This window comes from Leptosomus discolor, chromosome 3 (genome assembly GCF_034619465.1).
Source record: "Leptosomus discolor isolate bLepDis1 chromosome 3, bLepDis1.hap2, whole genome shotgun sequence".
NCBI classification, from domain to species: domain Eukaryota; kingdom Metazoa; phylum Chordata; class Aves; order Leptosomiformes; family Leptosomidae; genus Leptosomus; species Leptosomus discolor.
The window spans coordinates 81,434,007-81,456,906 of record NC_141393.1 but is presented as its reverse complement, the minus strand read 5'-3'; the positions used below and the strand labels follow the sequence as shown (position 1 = coordinate 81,456,906).

At 41.7% G+C, this 22,900-nt stretch overlaps 1 protein-coding gene across 1 annotated transcript; it reads left to right on the top strand.

Moving 5' to 3' along the window:
- The first annotated feature begins 38 nt into the window (after positions 1-38).
- On the top strand, positions 39-22,045 carry LRRC8B (leucine rich repeat containing 8 VRAC subunit B). Its single transcript, XM_086463543.1, has 5 exons — positions 39-63; positions 15,288-15,342; positions 16,676-16,775; positions 17,445-19,606; positions 20,614-22,045. The coding sequence occupies exons 4-5, from the start codon at positions 17,471-17,473 to the stop codon at positions 20,884-20,886; spliced, it is 2,409 nt and encodes an 802-aa protein (XP_086319669.1). The 5' UTR covers positions 39-63; positions 15,288-15,342; positions 16,676-16,775; positions 17,445-17,470; the 3' UTR covers positions 20,887-22,045.
- Positions 22,046-22,900: the final 855 nt, after the last annotated feature.

Here is a 22,900-nt window from a genome sequence, read left to right as displayed (position 1 = left end):
GGAGGGCCGGTCAGGCCAGGCCAGGCCGGGCCGGGCGGGAGAGAGGGGAGGCGGCGCGGACAGGTAAGCGGCGAGGAGGAAGAGTGTGGGGGGGGGGTGGGCTGACAGGTGCCCCGGTGTGTCGTCGTCGTCCCCCCCCCCGGGCGGGCGGAAGGAAGGGGGAACGAACACGGGGAGCAGGTCCGGCCCTCAGCACCGCTGGGGAGGCCGCTCCCCGCTTTTCCCGCCTTCCCGGGTGTCTCTCCTCCACCTGCGGGGGCCTGCGCGGGGGCCACCCCCCCCTTCCCTCACCTGCCCGCCGGGCGGGCGAGACTGTGCCTGCCCCGGGGCCTGGCGGGCGGCCCGCTGCCGTGCGGGTGGGGCGGGGAAGCAAAACCGTTTTGTGCTTTGCGTAACCGATATTTACACGTGTCCTCAAGTGACCCGGGGCGCTACAGGTCGCCTGGGGCTTCCTTCCTCTTCCCCCGGGCTCGGCGGCGGCGGCGGCGGCTGCTGCTGCTGCTGCCACCCCTCGGCCCCAGGTGCGGCGGCAGCACCTTGCCCTGGAGCAGGAGGGTGCCAAGCCCCGGCTCCTCTCCGAAGGGAAGAGGGGGTTTAAACCCGGTGTTGAGGCCTGACAGTGTTGCGTGTGGAATAAGGGGAACCCTTTTTTCTTCGTGGTGCTCTTCCTTTCCTCTGCCGTGCCGAGGCGTTTCTCATGGCCAGCGGGACAGTGGTCTTGGAGCAAGGTGGGATTTCTCGCCTGGTGGCTTCTAGTTGTTTTAGTGACATGAGGCCGGCTTTGTGCCCGTGGTGAAATCGAGGCACCTTCCTGGCTTCAGCTAAGAATTGGTCTTGCGGTGAATGCTGCAATTAACCGGTTTTGTGGGAGTCATTGAAGCGGACTTCCCTAAAGCTTAATTTTATATGAAGATTGTCATTAATTATGCTGGTCGGGTAAACTGTGTTAGAACTGGCACCCAGCGCGGCCATTGAAAACCATACCTTTGAGGCAGTGCTGGAAGGAGCTGGGAGCTGTGCGGTCACTTGCAGTTTCAAGCATTTAAGCTCCATGTTCTGCGGGCGCCTGGCTTTCCTTGTCCGTTTGCTGCAGGGATACGGTAAGGCAGCGATTATTTCCTGGTGTCTCAGAATTTTTCCTTATGATTTTAGTATCAGAGAGGGCAACAGGTCAGGGCTTATTGATCTGTCTCATTTGAGATCTTAAACTTCTGAGGGGAGCGGGGGGGAAGCCCACAAGGCTTAAGTATTGAAATCCTACGCTATATCACATCTAGAATTTATTATGTATTGTCTAAGTATCTTGTGTGCATTTTCTTTACTCTGTAACTCGGCTGACTGTGCGGGGAATGAAGAGTTATCGTGAGTTGTGCTTTTCTTCAGTACCCGTGGTGCTGAGCAGGGCGAGGAACATGAAATGGGAGCAGCACGGAGAATAACTGTAGTAGAGAACCAACAGTTAGGATAGGGCACAAGTTTTCTGAAGGGTGTTCCCCAGTGCTTAAAACATTCTGTTGTAGCTAGATAACAAAATGTTTATCACAGCGTTTTACATTAGCATATATTTTTGCATTCTACTGAATTTTTCATTAGCATAATGTAACTGAGTTTCAACTTCGGTAGGATTCATGGAACTTAGAAATTTGCAGTATTAACATGCCTGTTCCCTTGCGCTCTTGCAAGAAGGGAGTTGCTGGTCTGACTCTTATTTTTTTTCACTTGTTCAGGAAAATAGGGTTCTCATGGGGAGAAAAAGAAAATTGCCTTTTGTGTCTTGCGAGATACCAGGACAGCTGCTCTTTGAAGTTGCTGAAAGCACGTTTAGAGAGGGACCAACAATGCGAAAGAAACATTCATCGGTCTTTCAGCACTGTAAAATGAACTTTATAGAGCAGTACGTCACTGCTGAACAAGTATTTTTGTATGGATTTCTGGAGGGGGCTGTGGAGGGGGAAATTTTGTGTTCCTTTAGCTGCTCCTCTGCCTGACATGCCACAGGTAGCAAAAGACTGTGGCACTAGTATTACTACTTCAGCTTACAATACCTACTGCTAAAGCCATGAAGCTTTACTCAGCTAGGATTAGAAATGGATATTTTATGTGACTAAGGGGATAAGGTGTGGTTTATACTGGCCTCTGCGATGCCTGTCTAAATGTTTCACGCCGCTGGCTGTGTTCTGTGGGCTGTATTTAGCCTTTCTGTAGGCACCCTCCTAACAGCTGTCCAGCTGTTGTCTTGCAAACAGCGTTGTTCTGCCAGTTGCTCTTTTTAAAGATAAGTTCCAAGCCTGTGCTGCGGTTATGAAGGTGTTTGGTTCAGATACCATGGGTAGCTGTGTAGGAGCGTGAGGAATGTAACGTGGAATTAATATTCTAATATTTAATTATGCTGTCATTTTGATGTTTAAGTGGTATAGGTTAGATGTTGGTTTAGCAGCATATATCTATTAGTAATTTGCTAATAATTAACTAATAAATAACACGCTTTCTTCTTCTTCACTGCTGCCAATCTATGGTATGCCTTGTCTCATACATGTTTGCATCCTGCGTGGAGTGAGTTCAGAGCGATACATCTTGTAAGGGTGCTTTGTGGGAGCTGGTAAATGTCACTGAGAGGCTGTGGCCTGCATTTTATTAACCCTGCCGCTGCCTTGTGGGCAGTCAGCCTCATAAACGGCAGAAAGCTTGGTATGAATCATGTGGTCTGAAGTTGTTAATAACTCAACTGAGTTGTATGAACGACCTTGTGTATGCCTTCCAATGAGAGTTTACCAGACTTGGTAAGCAGGCTTCAGTTTGTCCTAGTTACGCTTGGATTTGGCGACTTTTCCCCACGAGCTGTTAGTGTACTGCAAACTAGTTCTGGATTTCATTTCTGGCTCGTTGAAATCAAATTGTAATTCAATGTTGAACTAAAGTTTTGTAATACTTATGAATAGTTTCCCCAATGATTTGATTTACACTGACAAGAAAAGGCTATACCTTCTGGTGGCATAGAACTTGGGAAGGAGGTGATGATGCAGCTCTCAGGAAGGCTGTTGCAAACGCAGTTTGGAGTATAGCACTGGCACACCCTCCTCTGACGTACACGCGGATCTGTGGAGAAAACTCCTAATGGAGTCTCTTCAATTTAATTCTCGTTGGTTCTAGCTCAAACCAGGACAAGTTTACTCGGGCTTAATTAAAGCGACATTGATTTTAAAGCTCTCACTTAAAACCCCAGGAAATGTAACCCCTGATTTCCCAGACATTATTGCCTTCGTTTTCTGGGGAAAATATTGGTATTTTATGGATAGTTCAGGTTGTCAAATACTTATTCAGATGTTTTCTGATAGCCAAAGTTCACCTGCATGCAGATGTAGAGGTCTGCCGAGCTGCAATTTAGACTCTAATGCTAAAGTATTTATCCTTTAAACTAACTTTTCCATCTGAATGAAAGCAAAATCTTGATGCGCATTTGTTGTGTAATCAAATACTTGAAGAAGGGAGGGCATTTGGAAAGTTTTAACTAAAAACTGTCCGTTTCTAGGCTGTTTAAATTACTAACAAGATAAGCTATCCCTTCCAACCTGTGCCACTGGAAGCGTGAAAGAGATTATTACTTTGCCAGTGCCTTCTCAGTACAGGAAAACTGTTTTCTAAGTGAATGTTTTTTATTAAACATTAACGTTGTTTAAATACTAACTTTGCAATGACACTGACTCAAAGTCAGGAAGGCACCAAAGCATTGCTTAATTGAGGTGAGACAGGATATGTCAGTTTTCAAGTGCTTTACTGAACTGGAATTGTTAAAAGTAGCGTCTGCTTTGCTTCAAACTGTTATTCAGTTTCTTACAAATACGGGGCCAGAGGTTTTTTTACTTCAAAGTTCTTAATTGATTCAGGTGATGGTAAAACCTTGGCTTGTTTTCGAAGCTATTAAACTTGGCTTCGTACCAAAAAGTGTGTGTTTTCTTGCAGTACTGCTATCTGAAAACACTTGCCGGTGGTTAGGTCTTCTCAGCCAGCCTGCTCCAAAAGGAGATTTGGTGGAGCCCAAGGCTCGGTGTTGGGAGCGTACTTGGGAAGTACGAAGTGGGAGCACAGGTGCCAGGGTGACGTGGTGTGTGTTCAGGGAACAAGGCAGGATTACTGTGGGTTTACTGCGGTGTTCAAGTCCGATCACTCGTGGCGTTGTTCTAGGTGTTTCTGGTAAGGTAACGCCGCTTCTAGCTCTGGTGATCGCACACGTGCGTGCGGGTCTCGGGCTGCGGGGATGTGTTGTTGGTATGTAGTCTGTACGTACGCTGTTGCACAGTGTGTGCAATGTGAAATTTGTCCTTTGGTCCTTTCATTTTATTAAAAGAAAAGATGTACCCAGCTGCTTTGTCCTGTTAATAAATACCTAATGTAGAGTAATATGAGCAGGAAGATACCTGAGAGAGAGAGGTGATTGTGCAGACGGTGTGCTTCCTGACGGAGGATTAGTAAAACCTATTCCACTTCAGGTAGGTTTGTATTTGACTGCAGAGTTTCACCATTTTTTTCTTTTTCTTTTTCTTTTTCTTTTTTTTTTTTTTTTTTACTTTGGGCTGGGGAGATTCTTTAAAAAGATAACAGGATGGGTTTCAGGCGAGTTTACATACAAAAAGAGTGCCTGAGTTTGAACCAGAGGTAAATTGAAAACTTATCTATTCTCATTATTTTACTTTGGATCTTTGGACCGAACATCTAGAATCAAGTGTTTCAACTCGTCAGGCTGCCTTTCCCGAGTAACTGTCTTTCCTATTAAACAAGATGAAAAGCTGCTGCTTCTGAGAAGAGATCCAAGCCACTGCTGGAAACCTGAATCAGCTTTCCAGTGTCAGAACTAATCGAGTGAAATCAGAAGTCTTTCTCTATTGCTGCCCTGATAATTATATTTTCCTAGATGCAGTTAAATTCTTGTCTGTGGAAGCAGTAATACTCCCTTCTGGAAAGTTCTTCGTGAAACTTAGGCAACACCAGGAAAACTTTAAACCAAAACAGGTTTTTTTGACTGTTCTTAAATCTTGTAGCTGTATTTGTACGTGATAATTATGATCTTGCAGAGACAGAATGTATTTGGTATGTATTTTTGATTTGTGACCTCACTTGACGTTGCTGTTCGTTGTCAACATCTGTTACCCTGATAGGATGCTGTTTGGTCTTGGCAACCTCTAAATATTGAAAAAACTTCAGTTTCCTTTTTAGGCCAAATGTTGGAATTTAAACTTACTGTACTAGGTAACTGTTCATGTTTTAGAAACATCAAAATGATTCTAGCTAGAATAAGGAGTATAAAAAACCAAATTCATATTTCTGAGATTAGGCTAAGGTGATACCTATCTGAGCACTATTGGGAAAAGTCATAGCGTGTGTGCTTCCAGGTCTCAGAACCTGTAGTACAATCCATCGAGAATGTACAAAATTGACCCAAATGCTTACCTGACTTCTTAAGTAGGACTTGTAGTCCACTTTGTTCCGCTGTGACAGCAGCGCTTCTGGTGGTACTTGAGAAGTTAGTTCAGGTGTGTGGACATACTCCAAGGTTCTTCCTTCTGAGGATACTTTCTGATTTCAGACTTGTTTCCAGTGAGGTTACAGGAGTTGTCTTGGCTGTTTCAAGCATCTCTGGCCATTTATGACTTCATTGAAAAGTACACTGAAAATGGAAGAGCAGGTATGAGCGATTCCCTGCCTTTTCCCAAGGAAAGAAGGTCTCTTGTTAAATAATCATAACTGGTTTATGCTGCTGGCTCTCTTGTACTTTTACTGCTCTTGAAGACTGAAGATGATAAACTATAGTGTAAATAAAGAATCTGATAGCAGAGAAACCTTGTAGTATTGAAGCTGTGAGTGTTCTCCAGTGTTATCTTCCCCTGCTTGGCTTTCTGGTGTCCTGAGCATAGCAGCACAATGAATGGACATTGTGGGTATCTGTCTGACTTGTGGAAACTAAGAGAATAAAAATTATTTTTCTATTGTAGTACTTATCTTGGCATGCAGAATTGAATAGATACCATTGAGGCTTCCTTTAGAATGCTGGAGGGATACTGCTGATACCATTGTCTTATGGTTATGTATTCATATTTCTCAGCGTGAGAAGGGCCCAGGAGTGTGGTTATGGGAACAAAAAGGCGTTATGTGTAAGTGAGCTTGAAAATCTAATTTCAAGCAGTTGGAAGGTATCTATGTTAGCTTGTTAGTGCTGGGATGAAGGACTTGATGTACTGTTGTGTAGGATGGTTTCTGGGAGAGCTATAAAAGGTGCAGCATGCCACAGATACAGCCCCAGTCTAGACCTTTTGAGATTGCTTTTGGTGTAATCTTCCTTGCCTAGGAAAGAATAGGTAAAGAACGAAGGAGACTTTTCATACTTGATGCTCCCAACTTGCTCTAAGTTTTCTTTGGAACTTGGAAGTAAAGACTGTTTGTAGTCTTGGTGTACTATTTCTGTCTTCAGCATTGCCATACTGATTTTAAAACCTGATGGGGGAACAACAGAGGAGGCCTGTTCTTTTAGAAATCATTTAAGAGCATAATCTGGGCCACTTCTCTGATAGCTTCCATGGCACCTTTGGGCTGGAATGTTTGACAGCATGGCCTGCCTCCAGTCATCTCTGGAGGGAGGTGCCTCCTCCCACACTGGTTTGAATATGCTTTAGCTGAGCACAGATGGGCTGTGTACTTCTGTCCTGACAAGGCAGATGTGTTTTCCTTGCTGTTCTCTCCCCTCCGCCCCCAGTATGTTCTCCTGCCTCTTTTTCTCATGCTAGAAAGCCCGCTTTCTCCAGGTAGCTGTCCTGGTTTGGGCTAAACCAGAACTAATTCTGGTTTAGTGCTTTTACTTTTCAGTTAAGTCTCCTCTAACTAACGGCACTTTCTGAAACAGCAGCCTGTTTTTCCAGACAGTGACTGCTCCCAGCAGTGATAAGGCCTGATGTTTATGGTTAGTACCAAGGAATGGGGTGCAGAGGGGCCTTTGCTTATACTTGTTCTTATAGCGACCAAGGTCACTGCTAAATCTTGTACTGCATGTTGGGGTGCTGGGAGTGAAAAGGGTCACAAGCACGTAGAAGGTCGCACCTGCAGGGAGGAGCGAACCGGACAGGTGACCCAAACCTGACCCACAGAGTGTTCCATCCCATAGACATTCAGTATAAAGCTGAGAGATCACAAGGGTCAATCTCTCTTCTTCGATGGCCGACATCTGAGGAGGACTCTGTCTGTTCTTCTGTCGTCGATCCCGATCTGTGCGTCCCTGAATCCAGTGCCTGAGTCCAGCTCCTGTATCCCATCCCTGTCTGCTGTCCAGTCCAGCCTGGGACTGCCCCAGTGCCAGCCCTGCAGCGTGGTGGGGACGTGTCGTCATCAGGGAGGGGGGAGTTGGGTTCGGTCTTGGTTTTATATATATTTGTATCCATTTCATTATTTTTGTATTATTTCTTTTCTTTTTATTCTTATTGTTTCATTAAAGCTGTTTTAGTTTTCTTTACCAAACTGTAGAGTCTCTCTGCCCTGTTCTCTCTCCCTTTCCCTTCTGGGAGGGGAGAGGGGTTAATAGGGAGCGTCTGTCATTCGTTAGTGGATGGCCCAGCCTCAAACCATGACAGCAACTTTCATAAGTCACCATTCCCCTGAGCACTGGTGGTCTCACAGTTCTGATTCTGGTTTTGTTGGCTTTTTCCAAACGGGATGATAAAGCTCTTTAGGTGTCCACGTTAGGTTTGTACAGGGATGGTGCCCCAGCTGCTACAGGTATTTTCTTGGCTATTTGTGGAGGACAGCCTTTGCTGCTCTTAGGGCTACATCGCTGGTGGCACATTCCTCCTACAAAGGATTAGCCCAGGTAGGGTTTTCCCTCTCTTCTTTTGGTTGCTTCCAACAAATGACTCAAAAGGTGAGCGAAAAAACATGTTGTTCACACAGTTGTTGAACGTTTTGTTGCACATTCCTATTGCTGCAGTCCCTGTAAGTGTTAAATCTTGTTTTTAGCTGGTCTACCTTTTGTTTGTTCAGCATGGCCTGTGACCTGTCACCTTTTCTGTGAATTGCTTGTCATTTTTGTGGAAATGCTTTGTCTTAGCTGCTATTGTATGGAGTCACTCTGGAAGTTTTCTGTAACCTGGATTCAATATCTTGCACTCTGCTTGTTTAGAAAACCATTTACTTCATCAAAGAAATGCACCCCCTTGGCCTGGCAAGCTCTGTTTACTTTTTACTTCTATAACTTGAGTGCCAGATTTTTGAACGGGAGAAACTAATGGATTTGTGACTGGACTTGCTTGTTTCTTTAAATATATCTATGAAGTTCATGATTGTGTGTGTGTTTGGTCTGCGATAGGATGAGCCACTCTGGAGTGATGTTGATGATTTAAGTACGTTGCTGTGGGTAATGTGGTCTGGTATCTCACAATCCTATTTCACAAATCCATTAACACTTCATTAAAAACGTAGGTTTGTCTGTGAGGAGGTAACTGATACGTGCTTTGAATGTGCTTGGCTTCAAATTTGTTTGTAAAAAAAAAAAAGTCATCTCTTGTACTCCTTGGGTGCTGATTCTGCTTGTGTACCTGTCCCCCCTTTTTGAGACTTGAACTTTCTGTTGGCGTTAAACTGTGTTCTTCATTATGGGCTGTCTAATGCCAAGATTAAAACTACAATTCTTGGGGCTTTTAGAAGTGTATAGATACTTTAGAAGTAGTAGGAATGCTGCCTCTCTCCTTCTTTTTATTCAATACTGAGGTGTTTGTTTACTTGAAAGTGTTGTTTGTTTACTTGAAAGTGTTATGGGGCCAAAAAAAAGGGGAGAGGAGGCTGATGGAAGGTAGTGCTTCAGTTTAAATGCTAACTCTTTGTGCTCAAAACGAACGAGATGTGATCAGACTGTATGGTGCCATGTAACAGCTATTTGGGACTTGTTCTTTGATTCAGTATTTTTGGACCCTGTTTCTACTTCATGAGGATTTCAGAAGTGACCTTCTGGAAGAAAGTCTATATGGCTTGCGTTTGCACCAGGAGGTGCTGGTCCGTGATGATCTCTGTAAGAAAGGCACTCAGGCTCTGTACAGTGCAATTTAAAATGCTTCTGGTTTAATTTGACGCTGTAAAGAAAGAGAATCGTCTGGATGATTTTACATCCCTTTAGAAGCTGGGAACATGAGTCGTGCAGCATCCAACGAGCCTTCCATCCTTGTGCAGCACAGCGGGCAGACCCTGCCTGCAGAGAGGGCTGCCTCATTTTGATCATTCAAGCTATGGTAGAATTTTCCTACAGGAAAACAGCTCTGTGCCTCATTTCCATTGTCAGCCAGGAAAGATGTTCACAGGAGAACTTCTTGCTGTGCTCCTTGATAAAGACAAGGACATGCAGGTGGTGGTATCGCTGGTGCCAAGTGGGAGCTGCCTGCAGACTCTCTGTTAGGAGCTGGCTAAATTTATCCCGTGGCCCAGAGATCTGCCCAGCACCGGCCCGAGCCTGGTAACTAGCCAGAGTGGGTCACTAACGCCTTGATGTGCCTTGGTCTTTCAGTCAGAACTGCTACAGTTTGTTACACTCTTTTCTTTTTTAAAAGCCTTATGGAAATTTTTCCAGTTATTTTTTATCTGTTTGGTTTTGCTGTGTTTCTTTAGGAATTGCCAAGCAGACTTGTGATAGCAGAGCTGTTTTTAGTGGGTAACAGCAATGTGGAGTTTTGTCAGTCTCTTTCTATTTATAATTTGCTTTTTAAAGCAGAATGTGACATGTACAACAGTTTGAAGAAATGTAAATTCATGGAGCAAATTAAAAAAAAAAAAAATCTGCTTTCTAAAAAGAGTGATAGAGTTTCTGGTGAGAATACAAATTAAGTGAAATTATTAGTGAAATATTAGGGTGAAACAAAATATGTCTCTAAGTCAATTTACTTTTTGGAATCCTTGCATAACCAAGACAGAGCACTCCCTTCTAAACAGATGCTTGTTTCGATATTTATTGTAATCAGTATTTTAGATGCTAAAACATCTTTTAAGTTGAAGTTAATATATTTGTAGTTAAAAAGAATTAAAGGAACCATGGTCTGGCAGAGCTACTACAGCTTGGCTGCAGGTTTACCTTAACGTGTCCTCAAGGAAAGAGGAAACGCAGCACTTGTCTGTGTGGTTAAAGTCCTTCCTCTGTCATACTTCTGTAATCACTTGATGTAACCTTCATTTATATTTTTTAAAAAATGTACCTCTGAGTTTGAAAATAGTGCTGGGACACTACAGCTGTACAAACTAGTGCTTACTAGAAATGTCCAGATTTTATTCAGAGTCTGGATTCTGCTTGATCTGGTAGGGATCTTGGAAAGCACCGTGGTTATGAATAAAGTGATACTTGCCCAGAATGTAGACAGCTTACTTTCAAAGAGATCCGTCAAGCTGATGCAATTATGTGCAAAACAAAGCTCAGCTACCTTTTGTTTTGCTTTAGGTTTTTTACCCTTTCATTGTTTGCCTGTTTAATTCTGAAAGGTACTTGTTCAGAAGCTGAGATTTGTACCTCCTTACCAGGTTTTTTTTCAGTTTGTTTTGCAGCGTTTCTTGCATAAACTGCTTGTCTCACCTACTGTCTATTTGGTCTTAAACTTGGATTTAAACTGAATCTTCTTCTTGCTAGTACAGGCCTTTCTAGGAGCATAGGTTGTGACCTATTTTAGCTAGCACACAATCCCCAGTGCCTTGAGCTTAATTGGAGGAGAGGGCTGGAGAAAGTGCTTTTACCAGTCAAAGTATGTATGTCTGAATATGAGTTTGTATTTACGATTGCTCTCCAGGCTAGACCGGGTTGAAATAAAAAGCACCTTTAACATACCTTTGAAATACAGGTTCATTACAGAGGTTGACCCTCAAAACGGTTGCCTTGGTTTCTCCCTCCCATCCACTACTGAGAATTAAGGTCAAGTAATTTCATGCACTTGGGCAGACCTCGCTGCTGTGGTTCATTATCGTGTGGCCTACAGGTAATTGTAGCTGCCTGTGCAACCAGAACGTTTGAAGATGATCCATCTCCCTAGTGAGTGTTTGACCAGTGACATATTTTACTACCAAAGCTGAATTCTTTACTGGCCTTCCTTGAATAGAGAAAAGGCTTAATACTTGCCTGTCGCTGGCATTGAATGAGAAGCTAACTTAATATGGCTCAAGGAAGACAATGGTCTTTTCTGGCGTGCTGCAGGCATAGGTTGGAAATACGTAATGTAGCGTATCTAATCCTGCACAGTCACATTTCAAGAGTAAATCTTGTGCTTGTAAAGCAAATCAAATTGGAGTAAAGCTTATTTTCAATTTAGATTAGACTGCAAGATAAAGTATTTCTCTTGCATTAAGTGTACCAGAGAAAGGAAGTAATAGAATAAAGACGAGTATTCTGAGTTTAAGTGAAGCTGCTATTAAGATGGGGTTTTTTTCACCTACTAAGGCCTTTTGTGTTGAACCGAGGAATGTTCAAGCTTTCAGGTAGTTGAGGAAACTACTTAAAATATGCTTGCCGTGTTGTACTCCATTTTTCTCAGCTTGCTGGAGGTGTGGTAGTGGTAGAGCTGGGTAGTAGTTGCTTAATTCTGCAAGACTTTTTATCAGCTTCTGTGCTGTGCAGTTAACTCTGAAGCAGTAGCAGAGTAACCCATGCAAAGTAAGAATTAAGTGTCGCCTGACTTACTACATTTTAAACTAAAAATACATTTACATTTTTTTTTCCCCCCAGAAATTATCGAGCTACATAGTCTTATGTAAGCAGCCTTCTCCAGAGAGCAAGGACTGCTTCTTAAACGGCGTAAGACTTTGCTATGGCTGTTCCACATCTTATGTTCAGCAGTACTGTCTTGAGAGCAGGAGTGTTTAAGGCAGGCGAGGCCTCTAGTTAATCCAGACACAGATGGCTGAGATCGTCTGTCGTTGTAATTATGGTCTTTGATGGTTTGAAAGGTTGATACGGAAAACTCGTAACGGTGTTAGTGTAGTCTTGAACATCCTCTGCTTAAGGAATACGCTGGTTAATGTAGAGTGTGGAATGTCATTGGGTTTATTTTAAATACAAAAAGATAATCACTTATACATGTTTAATTGTCACCTGTGACCTTCTCCAGAAGGAGCTGGAAAGAAGCTTTCTCTAATCTTGTTTGTAGATTGTTCTGCATTCAGTGGAATACAGATCCAAAAACGCAATCCTTATCGAAAAGGTCCTACCACTGAATCTGCATGTGCCCACAGCTGGTCAAAGCACAGATTCTGAAAGACAATATATCAAATGTAGTGCTTGAATTGTCTATTACTTGTCCATAGGAGGCTTAAAAAAGGGAGAGGCAGTCACCTGAATGCATCTGCTAAGAGCATGTATGACAGTATAATCCTTTGTGAAGTCGGACGTGCCCCAGAGCTCTTGCAGTACCTGTTTTTTTTTGTTGTTTAGGGAACACTTGAAAAAGGAAATGGTAGCATGCCAACAGAAGGAGAGGTTTTAGCCAGCGAAGATGTGGTTTGGGTGATGAGTGTGGTGGGGCTAAGGTTTGTTACTTTTTTACCTTGGGGAATATTCATGAGGGTTTATTTGCAAGTAGAGGTTCAGGCTGCGCATGTGCGACCATAAACAGGTACTAGGAATCCCACAGGAGAGTCTCAGAACTGCATCTTAAGCAAAATTGTTTGCATGTGTAGTTTATTATTGAATGCAATTTTACATGCAAAACTTCAGAAGAGAAATTGATGTTTAAACTAGCTAGAAGGTAAGCTGGTACTGTAGTTTAGGAATCACTTTTGATAGAAAATTGATAAACGGACACAGTTACTTAGTATGTCAGCATCTCCTTGTCTCAGTTGAGAAGCACATCATGCTGTTGGAATAGCAGCATGAGTACAAAGAGGTGGTCTGAAAACTTGATGGCTGTGTTTCTCTGATGGGGAGGGGGAAAAAAGCAAGGCAGAGGGGCCACTAGAATACCTGCCAAGGTATGCTTTAGTTGTTTAAATCTACTTTTATTAACTTAGTGTGTCAGAAACACCAGTTCAATACTTAATCAACAAAACCAGCGTAGCCTTAAAAAGAAAACAAAGCCTCCTGTCAGGTATTGGCTTTTTGTAGCCCGTTATCCTTTGGGGAGGACAAGCAAGGCACTTACCTTGCTGCAGCACAGTCCCTAACTAAAGGTGCCTAAAATTATCTAAGCAGTGACCGAATGCCGGAGTAATGCAGTGTTAAGTAATCCTTTGGCAGTAGGGGAGGGTCAGAGTGGGTGTCGATGTTTATAGATAATAGTTTTCAAAACTATAGCCTTTTGTTCATGTTTTGGATATATTTCTATCAATCAGTCTTAAGTCTTGAAGTAACTAAAAATTGCCTAGATATTAGTGATCTTTATTACTTTATTTTTCTGGCCTGCATCCCAGTACTGGTCTGGGGTAACTCTCCCAAAGTCATCACTTAGCCTGGGGCTAAACTTCTGTCTCATCTTCTGAGAAGGATTGCCAATTGAATTAGGCCACTTTGAAAAGCTTTTATGGCTTTGATATGGGTTGAAAGCTGCTGGAGATGAGATTTATCAAAGCCATTACAGTTCAGCATTATTCCATTTGATTAGTCACTCTTGGCATACGGATAGGATTTGAAAGAAGACTGTCTTTAGCGAAATTATCATTAATAATTCACATGTTTGTATTACACTTGTACATACTGTGACTTCTCTGACAGGAAGCTTTATTTCATATACATAGAATTGTAATGAATACGCATGCTTCATTGGAAGGTTTCAAAAAGGAGTCATTAACAAGACCAGAGGTAAAGTATTTAAACACTTAATATTGTGACACTTGCTTTCTGCTAGAAAGTGTTCTAAAACGGCAGCAAGCATGTAGCCTTTTTTCTGGGATGTGTGATCGGGACTGACAGCTTTCCAGTGCAAGGCAGGGAGGTGACAAAGCAAGCATTTTATAGAAACAGACCTTACAAAATTACATGGGTCGGTCTCACTTCGGGTTCTCAATCTGTATAAAAACAAACCACTTCTTGTTTCAGCGTTAGGGCATCGCTTGAAGATGGTGTGTTGGGTTATGCATGTTCTCAAGTATACCAATATGTTTTTAATAGAATTGGCTTAAGTTCTATTTTCTGGTTTCCTTTCCATAACTTTTAGAGAAAATACTTTTCAAACAGTGTTAACTGCTTTATTGTACGCTGAATTCTGCCCCTTATACTCGACAAGAGCCGTGCTTATTCACCAAAATAGGTCTGTTACCAGGAGAGTGGTGTTGTGTAAAGTACATATGTGCATTATTAAATTGTGTTACGTGTAACTTTCTCTAATAAGCATTTAGTTATGTAAAACATCATCTTAAAATGTTACTGTCTGCCCACGTCCCTGACGAGGTTTCCATATTTGTCAGGAAAAGAACTGGTCCCATCCTCATGCTAATTAAACCTTATGCACTCTTTTAAACTCTCAGGCAGTTCACTGATCATTTTGACTTTTCAAATGTTTTTCATTGTTAAAAACATGCTATTTATACCTTTTGCTCTTACTTTGTTGACTCGTTCAACATATTTATCTCTTAGCGTGTTCTTTACAACTTTAACAGTTGTAAAGTCTTCCGTGTTTGTAACAAAGTTCAAGTGAGAAGAATTGACTGATTTTCATTCTACGTTGGAAATGAAAAAAATGCTTTTGATTCTTCTGTCTACATTTAAATCAAGCATGTTTGGCTTGAGTCGAGGCACAATCCAGACATTCTTTGCAAAATGAAAGCCTTAGTTTAGATGGGTTTAGTTACCTTTTTGTGCTATTACACCTACAAAGTTTATATTCAAACCCCAAAGAATTATACCAATAGGACTCATTTTAAAGGTATTTGCAGATGTGGGTTTTGCAAGTTGAGCTGGAGTGATTGAAGAAATTGTTATTCCTTAGCTATGGTTATAGCATCTCAGCTGCAGGACTAGTAACTTTATGTAAATACAAAAACTGTTGAGCTGAAATGGCTTTCAGTGCTTAGAAAAGGGACAATGACAAGGGCCATTACTTTATCTCTGCTTTAGGAAAAGCAACTTTCAGATGGTGACCAAGTAAATAAATTTAAATTATGCTACCCAGATCTTATAGACGAGGATTCTGGTTAGAACTAAATTATTGTAACTAGATCTGGTCAGATCTTTTGCTTATTAAACGTTGGATCTTTAAAACATGCTGTGGAAGGGGTAACGAGCTGTTTGTGCTAATAGTCACAGTTACTGGAGTCCGAGTATTTCATGATCTGATGACAACTTATTTTCTCTCCAGGAGTGTACTGTAATCATCCTGTCCTCCTTCAGCTGCTTTCCCTTGAGTGGGCCTGGTAAGTGTCTACATTCCATGAAAAGTAGCCTTGTCAATGCAAGAAGGGTTAACTTGTTTTTCAGCCCTTCTTCTCCCATCAAATGTGAATGTGGAGTAAGAATAAGGTTCTGCCTTAGTTCAGCTGTGTTTTGTCTTTCTATAACAGCTTGTCAGCTCTGTTTTAACATCTGCTTGTCAGCAGTGTGCTCAGGTGGCCAAGAAGGCCAACAGCATTCTGGCTCTTAGCAGAAATAACTGGCCAGCAGGAGCAGGGAGGTGATGGTGCCCCTGTACTCGGCACTGGTGAGGCCGCCCCTCGAATATTGTGCGCAGTTTGGGGCCCCTCACTGCAAGAAAGACATCGAGGTGCTGGAGCGTGTCCAGAGAAGGGCAACGCAGCTGGTGAGGGGTCTGGAGCACAGGTCTGGTGAGGAGCAGCTGAGGGACCTGGGGGTGTTCAGCCTGGAGAAAAGGAGGCTGAGGGGAGACCTTATCGCTTTCTACAGCTGCCTGAAAGGAGGTTGGAGTGAGGTGGGGATTGGTCTGTTTTCCCATGTAAGAAGCGATAGGACAAGAGGAAATGGCCTCAAGTTGCACCAGGGGAGGTTTAGATTGGACATGAGGAAAAAATTCTTCACCAAAAGGGCTGTCAAGCACTGGAACAGGCTGCCCAGGGAAGTGGTGGAGTCACCATCCCTGGAGGTATTTAAGAGACATGTAGACATGGTGTGTAGGGACGTGGTTTAGTGGTGGACTTGGCAGCGCTGGGTTAACAGCTGGACTCGATCTTAAAGGTCCTTTCCAACCTAAATGATCCTGTGATTAAGAAAAATACAGAACACCCCCTTGCTTTGTGTCCGTACTACTTAACGGACTTTATAGTAAGTTTTCTCCAAAGCTGGTAAAGTCTGTGGTACTGCCACTGACACTGGATGGTTTATTAATTTGTTTTGGGATGTAAAATATGTGCCTCTGTTTTTGAGAAACTTGCCTTTCTGCCAAACCTCGGTATATCAAAATTATTTTTCAAGAATTCGACTTCTTGAAGTCTTGCATGGCGCGTATTTTATTTTCACATAGTTATTTGTTAAAAAAAAAAAAATCCTTCCTGGTTGAAGTAGGTCTAGCTGTAGGCGGTTTCCTGTTTTTGTGTTGGTGTGTCTGTGCAAAACTGCGACTTCACATTCTACATGATTATGTTCTGTTCCATTTCATGGAGCTGTAGCAATGCAGAGCTTAATGGATCCTGATGCCTGCAATAAGGCAGCAGTTCTAATGACAGCTGAAATGTTTGCTCTTTCTTTAGGTGAAGCCATTAAAAATAAAGTATATTCAATGTTTTCTCCATCCAGAATGAAGACAAATGTAAAGATGGCATGTCCAAGGAATTTTAAAAGGTGTAGACCTCCTGACTGAGCAGTGCTGTGTATTTTATTCTCTTTAATTAGTAAAGTAAGTATGAATCAAACCTATGCTGCTGGGGGTGAAGTGTGCCATTTTGATATATGTGACAACACTGGACAATGAGAGGTTGTGTTAGCTTCACTTTCCTTCCGTCAGTATGCTTAATTCTCTTGATGGGAGGAGATGGGGAGGTTTATATAAGAACATGTAATGCAAAACTGCTCTTTTGAGAATTTTTATGTATCCTTTATTCTTTAATTGGTTCTAATGATTTAATCTAGTAGAAAATTCTGAATTACAAGAGCCATCATGTTAATATATTGCTCTGGTTTTGGAATTACTCATAAATGAGAAATCACTTTTGCTATGTAAGTTTAGGACAGCGGTGAAGGACTGCTAGTAACATATCATTCTTTAACTTACACCTGCTTGTTGCTTCTACTTGAACAGTATCCAAATGTTTGGTCAAAATATGCATTCTCCTAATCTCTGATGCTAGCTTCATTCTTCATTTAAATTTTTGTGTTCAAAGTAACTTTTCTTAAAATAAATAAATCAGATGATGGCTAGGGTTAGGTGCCAGGAGTTCTTGGATCCTTTTGCTGGTCAAATGTTACTTGGAAACTGTGAAGAACAATAAGCTTCAAGTGTGTAATGGTGAGAGAAACTGTTCTTAACAATTCTCTAAGGATGTCTTTTTCTTTTTTCCCCTACCAGCTGCTGTTCTCTCACAGGGGAAAGTCATGATCACGCTAACAGAACTCAAATACTTAGCAGATGCCCAGTCATCCTACCACATACTAAAACCATGGTGGGATGTCTTCTGGTATTACCTCACCATGATAATGCTGCTCGTTGCTGTGCTCGCTGGGGCTCTCCAGATTACTCAAACCAGAGTATTGTGTTGTCTTCCTTGCAAGCTAGAATTTGACAATCATTGTGCCGTGCCTTGGGATTTAGTTAAAGCCAACCTTAACATGTCGGCTAGCTCTGCAGCACAGATAATCATCCCGCTTAAAATCCAGAACGATCTCCATCGGCAGCAGTATTCCTATATCGATGCAGTGTGTTACGAGAGAGAGCTTCACTGGTTTGCCAAATTTTTTCCCTACCTAGTGCTTCTGCATACCTTTATTTTTGCAGCTTGCAGTAATTTCTGGCTTTACTATCCCAGTACAAGCTCCAGGCTTGAGCACTTTGTAGCCATTCTTCAGAAGTGTTTTGATTCTCCATGGACAACGCGTGCCCTCTCAGAAACAGTTGCCGAGCAGTCTGTGAGGAAGTTGCCAATAGCCAAATCAAAAGCAGCGATTTCATCACCTGGGAGTTCAGTAGATATAGGGGCCAGCAGACAGTCCCTGCCGTATTCGCAACCTGGCTTGGAAACAACTGGAAGAGAAAATTCCTCGAGTGTTCTTGACAAAAAAGAAGGGGAACAAGCTAAAGCTATATTTGAAAAAGTGAAGAAATTCAGAGTACACGTTGAAGAGAAGGATGTCATATATACAGTGTATATGAAACAGATTATAGTGAAAGTCATTGTATTTGTAATAATAATAATTTATGTCCCCTACTACTTATCATTTATTACACTTGAAATTGACTGTGTAGTTAATGTTCAAGCCTTTACAGGCTACAAAAGGTACCAGTGTGTCTATTCACTAGCAGAAATTTTTAAAGTTTTGGCTTCATTTTATGTTGTTTTAGTGATCTTCTATGGCTTAACTTGTACTTACAGTTTGTGGTGGATGTTAAGAAGTTCACTTAAGCAATATTCTTTTGAGAAGTTGAGAGAGAAAAGTAATTACAGCGATATACCTGACGTAAAGAATGACTTTGCATTTATTCTCCACTTGGCAGATCAGTACGATCCTCTCTATTCCCAACGATTCTCAATATTCCTGTCTGATTTGAGTGAAAACAAACTGAAACAGATAAATCTTAACAATGAGTGGTCAGTGGAAAAACTGAAAAATAAACTAGTAAGAAATTCCCAAGACAAGATTGAACTTCACCTTTTCATGTTAAATGGTCTTCCAGACAGTGTCTTTGAACTGACAGAAGTAGAAGTCCTAAGCCTGGAACTTATTCCTGAAGCCAAACTTCCTTCAGCTGTGACCCAGCTAGTCAATCTCAAAGAACTCAATGTTTATCATTCATCATTAACTATGGATTATCCAGCAGTCAGCTTTTTAGAAGAAAATCTGAAAACATTGCGCCTGAAATCTAGTGAGATGGGAAGAATTCCGTTTTGGGTCTTTCACCTAAAAAATCTACAGGAATTGTGCTTAACAGGATATTTCATGCTAGATCATCACAACTCCATATACAATGAAAGCTTTCAGGGGCTAAAAAACCTGAGATCGATTCACTTAAAAAACAACCTTTCCCGTATACCTCAAGTGGTTACAGATCTTCTGCCTTCTTTACAACACTTGTCTGTCAACAATGAGGGAAATAAACTGATAGTGCTAAATAATCTGAAGAAGCTGGTAAACCTGAGAACCTTGGAATTAATCTGCTGTGATTTAGAGCGCATTCCCCATTCCATTTTTACGCTCAACAATTTGCATGAAATTGACTTAAAAGAAAATAATCTCAGAACAGTGGAAGAAATAATTAGTTTTCAACATCTCAAGAACCTTTCTTGCTTAAAATTGTGGCACAACAGTATTTCATATGTCCCAGTGCAGATTGGTGCGTTATCAAACCTGGAACAGTTGTATCTAAATTATAATAATATTAAAAATGTTCCATTGCAGCTATTTCTATGTAAAAAGTTACACTATTTGGATCTTAGCTACAATAAGCTAACCTCCATCCCCGAAGAAATCGGTTATCTGACCAATCTGCAGTACTTGGCGTTGACAAAAAACCATGTAAGTAGAACTTTGAATTACTACTTCCAAAAAAAACCCAACAATTGACTTAACCTGCTATTTCTTCTGGAACAGCCTCTGGTTCAAAATGCTTTTGTGGTGTTCATGATTAAAGTAAACCCAGTAAAGCTGAAAAAAAAGGGGTGGTGCTTGTTTAATGACGAAAACTTTGGTGTCATCAAAGCTTGTGTAAGACTAAGTACTGTCCGGGTCTGTAGCAGCTTAAGGGCTCAGATCCAGAGATAACATAGGTTAGGATGGCTGCAGGAGTGTATCTTCCCTTTCCCTGCAGCTGTCTAGCCTAGGTAGTAGTTTAATGCAAGTAAACAGGGTTTTTCACCTTAAAATGTCAAACTGAAAGCTGTTGTGAATCAGCAGGTAGTCGGTGAGCAGCTCTGCTGCCTGATTGGGAAGAGGGAAGCAACTGTAGCTGGTAACCTCATCAGCAGTGCTAAACTGTCTGGCTCATTAGTGTGGGGTCCAGGCTCGTGACTTCTTTTGAGGTTTATAACTGTTTTCACTGGTGAGGTTGGTTTTGGATGTTACCTGCCAGTAGCGTGGACCAGGACTAAGCTCCTGCGGTACCGCACAGATCACGGCTGGTAGAGGTTCCACAACACAGCAGCTGCTAATGTCTCCCCGCAATCTGGGTATGCTCTTCATTAAAGGCTTCTTAGGAGATAGTAACCTATTTATCTCCCCTGCCATCTGCACACGTTTGTACACACTTCTGCACGGGCGGGCATGTGTGTGCTCCCCCTGCCACGCTTATGTCTCCCCTTCTGCCACCAGCTAAGCACCTTCGTGACCAAACAGGTGCCTAAAACCACTGCAGGGTTCTCAAGCGCTTTATTGCACGACGATAGAAGCTTTACAGTCTTCCCTTTCTTCACCCTTCTGTAAACCGAGAGGGTTTTTTACTCTGGGAAATGTCAAAACATGCAGCTGCACGTAGGCTAACAACTTCTAACGTACGCTGGTTTTGTTCTTTTCTTTCCTCTTTCTAGATTGAAGTGCTGCCCGATGGATTATTTCAGTGCAAAAAGCTGCAGTTTCTTCTTCTGGGAAATAACAGTCTGATGAATTTGTCCCCTTGCGTGGGTCAGCTACTGAATCTTGTTCAATTAGAGCTCGTTGGAAACTATCTTGAGTCGCTTCCTGCTGAACTGGAAGAATGTCAGTTCCTGAAGCGGAATAGTCTAATTGTAGAAGAGAGGCTGTTAAAAACGCTCCCACCTCGCGTCAGAGAGCGTTTGCAGGCATGCTCAGATAAGTGCTAAGTTTAACATGAAACTCTGCATCCTTGCATTCTATAAGCCTTTTGCTTAATATCTCTAAAGATCTGTATCAGTGGAGAGAAGTGAAGGAGAGATAACAGTTTACAAATCAGTCTTAAACTTAAATGCATTGAACTGAATGGATTGTACTGGAAAAAGAAAATTCATTTAGATTCAAACAAAAAAAAATGCAGCCTTTAACAGGTAATCATATGTTTGAAAAATCTGGAGTGTGAATTGTTGGTTGGGTCCTACTGGTCGAAATAATTCAGTTAAATGTTGACGATCGTATTGAAATGGAAGAGTTGATTGCCTGGCTATACTGACAGTGTATATACTTTTTTTTTTTCTTTTTTCCTCTGGGAATTTTTTCTGTTGATAGTGATAATTTTAAACAGCTTCATCTCCTGCCATATGAGGTCCAAGAACTGTCTGGAATTAGTTTCTAAATATGAACTCTTCACTAACTTAGAACATTAAATTAAGAGTTTAAACTATTTGAGCAGTTCAGTTGCATGGGGTATACTGAAAGTAATTTTTCAACGTGCTTTTGACAAGTACTGAGCATTATTTCTGTAATCATGGAAGATGCCATTTGAATCTTGCTATTAAAACCAGTTGGACAATAATACCTGAAACCAGTTTCAGTATTTTGTCGTAAAAATAGTAAATACAAAGTGAATTGTTGCCTAGAAATTGGGAGGAATCGGAAGAAACTGGAGTAACTGTTGTGCGCCTGTACTAGACAACCAACCTTACCGTACTGATCTTCACAGATAACACGAAACACGATATAATTGCAAAATTGTCTTCTGTATGTTGTGAGCATCCCAGGTGTTAGTGTAGTGTCTGTTGCTGTTTAACATTGTTATGACTTCTCATTACTGGCTGCCTCAGTGCTGCTTCTCCGCACCCAGTTACTGTGGTTTGGTGGCTGGGGAGTGGAGGGAGGAGGTTTGTATTAGATAGGGACAGAAAGACACAGTTAAACCAAATAATCACCCAGCTTATAAGCACTTGGGAGGGAAAAACAAGGAAGCATTTATAAGCTTTGCCTCTTTTAGGGCTGTAATAATTTCATAAATTACAGTGGTGGAATGAGCTCTTACGCCATCCTTAATACTTGCAAAACTGGATGGAAATAAAATGGTTCCTGACTTCATTCTTCTGCTGTGCGCTGTTTTATTGTATTTGAAGTCTTAACTCTCATGATGTTTATCATGTTCGCTAAATACGGCAGTTGTGCCCCTGGGAGGGGAAAAAAAAGAGCATGCTTTCCAAAAACATATTTGAAACCTTTTTGTACTATATTAAAGTTTTCAAAACTCATCTCAATTATGGGTTAAATAAATGAGGTAAACTGTGCTCTTAACGACTTCGTCTTCATCAAGGGGGCTAAGTGTGCATTCCAGTTTGTAATAACAAATCGTCACTGATAAACCGGTTTTAGTACTAGACTACTTTTGGTCACCTCTTGCTCTCATTCCAGTGCCACTTTTGTGGAGAGTAAGGTTTATTTTGAATGAAAATACCAAAACCAAGTGGAAGTAGGCGATGTCTCCGCAGTAGCGGTGCAAGAGGTGCGCGTTTATTCATTGTACTGATGGCATTCCAAAGACCTTTGTTGTTAGAGCACCTTTCTTCTCAGGGAACCAAAATGTGGTAAACCTATTACTTTTTACGTAGTTCTAGAAATGTTTAGTGTAAACTCATTAGTTGTGTTTATGTGCAGACCAGTGCTGCTGGAACAGTCTTTCATAGTGTCTGTCTATAGCTCTTCCAAACTCTTTCAATTAACGTTGAGGTGTATGATAGTTCCATAGGGATTGACATGGCTCGCAGACAGAGCTAGTTGTGGTACATGTCATTAAACCAGAGTACGCTGATTTGCACCCCTGTGGCAAGAGTTTTGTTAATAATTGCTTTATAACTTAACATGGAAGAACACTTCATGCCAGAATTTGACACGCAAGACTTGCAGTCTAGTAATTTTTAAAAGATTAAGCAAGCGTTGTCT

Excerpts from the sequence above, each read along its gene's own strand:
- LRRC8B (XM_086463543.1), top strand. The coding sequence starts at position 17,471 with ATGATCACGCTAACAGAACTCAAATACTTAGCAGATGCCCAGTCATCC. Across the intron at positions 19,607-20,613 it reads TGGCGTTGACAAAAAACCAT|ATTGAAGTGCTGCCCGATGG; the intron begins GTAAGTAGAACT and ends TCCTCTTTCTAG.